Source organism: Conger conger, chromosome 7 (genome assembly GCF_963514075.1).
Source record: "Conger conger chromosome 7, fConCon1.1, whole genome shotgun sequence".
In the NCBI taxonomy this organism is placed as follows: domain Eukaryota; kingdom Metazoa; phylum Chordata; class Actinopteri; order Anguilliformes; family Congridae; genus Conger; species Conger conger.
Window position 1 is genome coordinate 59,528,864 of NC_083766.1, and position 4,739 is coordinate 59,533,602.

The window sequence follows — 4,739 nt, forward strand, 5'->3', positions numbered from 1 at the left end:
CTACAAAGGACATCCAGCCAATAGCTGAGTGTAAATTATCCGCCATTAATCATTAATTTTCTTTCGGTATTGACATCCCTTCCGTTTTCCTTATTTTTGTTTTTCTTTAGCCAGGCATTGTGCCCCTCCCCTGTAGGGTTGGGGTATTCTCAGTCAGAACTTTAACCTTGCTCCTTAAAACCCTAAATCTAAGTCCCCCGACTTCAGACTCCTCTACTGACAAGTATGGCTGCTCATTCTCTGAACCACATATTTTTCTTCTTACGGGCGTTCTTACTACCACCTCGATGGCGTGTGCAAGGGGTTAACAATGCATTCCTTTCTAACCCATCCCCCGTCAATCTCTCATCAGGGGGGCCTAGGGCCGGGTCCTCGACAACTTCTCAAATCACAGTACTGCTGTAATATACACATCAATTGAACTCCTTCAGTCAGAATGCTGTAAATACTGTATAGTACCTGTTGGTTTGCCTGAAAATCCTCACTATTGAAGCCACTGTGGATCTAGGCATGTTTGGTTGAACCCTCAACCTGATTCCCTCAGGGACAGACCATGATTTACCACATGATCAATGACTGTGGCTCTGATTTCATCAGACACAACTGTTCTTGCTCTTCCACAATGTCTTCTTCCTCTACCTCTGGCTGCATCCATTTTCCCCACCAAGGCTAAAGAATGCAAATGCCAATCCAAAGGTGGCCCCTTTTGTATATGTGGTAACGGGGCACAAACAACAAACACCTGGGTAGGTTGTTCACTGAAATGACAGCCAGGTGTTTCAGCAGTACATATACAGCAGTAATAGTGGAAAAATCTCTTCAGTGACAACTACATCTATATTTAACCTATATACGTGCACATTTCAATGCAAGTATGATCACTTTTGTATAGATGGTAACAAAAAAAATAGAATAAACTGAATATACTTTCTGCTCAAATCAGAATGATCTGTCTTTCGTATTTCAAGCATATAGTTTCATTTATCTGCCAAAATACAGCATATTTCCTTCCACAATGATCAGAATTTTATTGGGTTTTGAACTGAAAGTTAACTGTTTTGAACAGAGTATCTAAATGTCTGCAAAATCTGCTGTATTTGTACAAACTTTTGCTGGTAGTGAACACTGACTGAGAGAGGTATTCATGAATTTTGGAAGAAGTGGTGATTGAATGCCTTTAGTATGAAAGCAATGCAAAAATATCCACAGTTTAGTTCATATCGTCTAATGATATGGTGAATGTGTTAAGTGTTTTGAAAAAGTGGACATGGTATTGAGACAAGTGTGAAAACGATTGTAAAAAACTGTAAGTAGTGTTATTTATGGATAAAACACTGCAGGAATACTTTAAAATATTGCATTCATCACGACCGATGGGACTGTAGTAATAGAATTAAAAACTTACAAACGAAATTATCCAACTGTATATATAATTTTCCCCAAATTATATACATACGGTGTCGAGGACCCAGCCTTGGGCCCGCCTGATGAGAGATTGACAGAAGAGGGGTTAGGCAGGAATGCATTGTTAACCCCTCGCACACGCCATTGAGGTGGTAGCAAGACCGCCCGTAAGAGGAAAAATATGAGGTTCAGAGCAAATGAGCAGCCCTAATTGTCAGCAGAGGAGTCTGAAGTCGGGGGACTTAGATTTAGGGTTCTAGAGAGCAAGGCTAAAGGTCTGACTGAGGCCATGTGTAACATGTGTAACAACAGCGTCTGAAATGTCGGGAAATGGACAGGAAAATGCTTTTAATACAAGGTTGTCTTTTCATACAAACTTTTAAGTCAAAGGTTGGTGAATTCAGCATTTCTTACCGTTAACATTTTTCATCTGAGAATTGTCCTGTAGAAATATTCAATATTTTGTGTAGATTCCCGCATATGGCAACATTAATATGTAATACATAAATACATAAGAGCGAGTGTTAAATAGGACCGAATAACTACACGGCACACATGGAATATTCAACGTTCACAAATCATCAGACTTTCAGGGTGCACAGATTTGTTAATAACTCTTGATTATGTTTTCAAATCGGCGTGCCACTCACACGAGAAACGGGTGGCTACAATACATCATTAAAAGCAAACCCATAATTGTACTCAAATGCAACAGCGCAAAATCCAGGTGTTACAACATGCCCCCTATTGGTTTGTGCCCAGGTCTCCCCTACAAATATAATACGGGAAATAAAAGTAGCAGAAGTAGTTGTAATAATAATAATAATAATAATAATAATAATAATAATAATAATAATAATAATAATAATAATACCTTAATCAATAACAATAATAATGACACCAATAAAACAAAACAAAAAAATATATGAAACAAACAAGGATAAGACTGTGTTCAATGCCAAAATACAACTTAACTGTTAACTCATTAATGTCTCTTTACGTTCCAAAGGGATTATCCTACATTTGGCAGCCAATGGAGGTCAGTTACAGATTTTAATTGGTGTCCCAAAAGTCTTCCTAAGCAGGCGCATTTACACATACACCAGGAGATAAATTCAGAAGTTTGACAGGAGAAGCGCATTCGACAAACCTGTTTCAACACACTAACTCATGCTGAGGAAACTGGTGAGTAGCGTTTTCCTACCGCCCTAATTCTACTCAGTTTCTTGCGAAATTAATGTAGATGTCAGGCCTGACCGTGAATGTTTCTACGCGCTTAGCTTCGACATATATGTGAAACCGATGTTTCCAACACAGGAAAACTGGAAAGTGCATAGTGGTACTCGAAAATGGAAGCGCTAAACCTGCAATATGATACACTGAAGATGGTCAATACCAGGCTGAATGGCAGCCAATTGCCGTTGGTGTGAATGAGAAGCATTAATTATGCAGCGCATTGGTTAAAGGCGGTATATAAATGCATACTTTTTCTATCTACCTTAATCCACATTATGCCAGAAATAGCTTTGTAATAAAATGACCATGTTCTTCTTGTGCTTATTGCGCTTGCATATCTTGCGAACAATTACATAAGCAGCGGTAACAAATAGGGAGGTTAATTAGTAGAGCCCTTAATTAGGCAGTTGAACATGTGTTTCATTTAATTCGTTTGACATGTATTTTGTGTCATTTTTTCCACATAAACGTATCAACAAAATGCAGGTTTGCCTTGTTAACATTAGCTTTGCCTTAAATTTGCCTTCTTCCAAATGGTTAGTTTTGGTGGCCAGATGTCCACACTTTTGCCAACCTTTAATTTCATCAGTTAAAAAATTATGTACTACTCTTTATGCAATTTTTCTGCAAAATGTATGAATTGTTTGCAATAAAGCAAAATAAGAATAATATGACCTTGGGAATTTTATTCCTCAATAAACCAGCAAGCACAGGGTATTCCAGGACCAAGTTTAGGAACCCCTGGGCTACAGGTCATAGACATAAATTGTTACTTGGTTGTATGTTTTCATTGACTTCCATTCATCTGTTTCTCTCTCAGGGCCCAGAGGAAAAGCAGTCAGGCGGAAGTTCTGAACGCCACTAGTGTGCAATGGGAATTCTAACCACTTTAACCACAAACCACTCTATCATTAGACCAGCGGGATTTTACGTTATCGGGTTTACGGATTTAAAGTTTGCTCATTTATATATAATTTTCCTATGCTTCATTTATATTGTAACAGTTTTGTTCAACTGCCTTATTGTTGCCATTATATGGATGGATCATCGCCTACACACTCCAAAGTACATTGCGGTGGCAAATTTAGGCGTTGTCGATTTGATATGTAGCACATCCTTTATTCCTAGTACGATCAATACTTTTCTTACAAAAAATACCTTCATGTCCTACAATGCATGTTTGACACAGATATTTTTTTATTATTGTTTTATGACATTAGAGTCATATTCCCTCACTGTACTGGCTTATGACAGGCTGATTGCGATATGTTTCCCACTGAGGCATAATTCGATCAACACTCCCACGAGAATGATCAGTATTTTAGCGATTGTTTGGTTGTACTCTGTAGGCCTCATGGTGTTCTTGGTTTTGTTGTTGACAAAATTGTATTTCTGTGATTCATTCACTGTGCACGGCTTTGTCTGTGAGTACTCGGGCGTGTACACTCTAGCGTGCAGTGACTATACACTGCAGTGGATCAGCGCATCTATCCTGAGTATACTGGATGCGTTCGGGCCGCTTAGTTTAATCATCGTGTCTTATGCCTGTATTTTGAGAGCCGTGTTTAGAATGAAAAATGTGGAGAGCAGGTACAAAGCACTTTCAACGTGCACAGAACATCTCATTCTTGTGGCGATTTCCTATGTGCCGATCACAACGTTGTACATTACAAAACTTTTCTTATACCACGTAGATCCAAACGTCAGAATGGTGAACTTGTCATTATCTTCCAGCATCCCTTCCTGTATGAACCCCATTGTGTATTCCCTGTCAACCAAAGATATCCGGAGAAGAATATTGGCTATGCTTCATAAAGTCAAAGTAGCAGTGTGGGAACGACAGACGTAGTCCTCAAGGTGATAGTCAATCAATTTATTTGTAGACCTTGGTCTTTCGACTCAGTTGACACGTATACCTGCTGGCCAGTGTTGTGAAGTTGAATTGTATTTTCTTGGAAACAGGAGACCCCCAACCACCACTACTACAGCAGTGAAACATTCAATCCGGGTGACGTTTAAGCATGCACTAAATTGAAAGCTTAAAAACAAGTTTATCTCTACCGGTATCTTCTCAACAGAATCTAAATTCATTGGTTATA

At 38.8% G+C, this 4,739-nt stretch overlaps 1 protein-coding gene across 1 annotated transcript; it reads left to right on the forward strand.

Annotated features, from left to right (window-relative positions):
• The first annotated feature begins 3,511 nt into the window (after positions 1–3,511).
• Positions 3,512–4,489, forward strand: LOC133133464 (olfactory receptor 52B2-like). The gene has a single exon (XM_061249560.1). It carries the CDS (start codon positions 3,512–3,514, stop codon positions 4,487–4,489), a length of 978 nt encoding a protein of 325 aa, XP_061105544.1.
• Positions 4,490–4,739: the final 250 nt, after the last annotated feature.

What these genes read in the sequence shown, in the direction of transcription:
- LOC133133464 (XM_061249560.1), top strand. Translation starts at nt 3,512, where the DNA reads ATGGGAATTCTAACCACTTTAACCACAAACCACTCTATCATTAGACCA.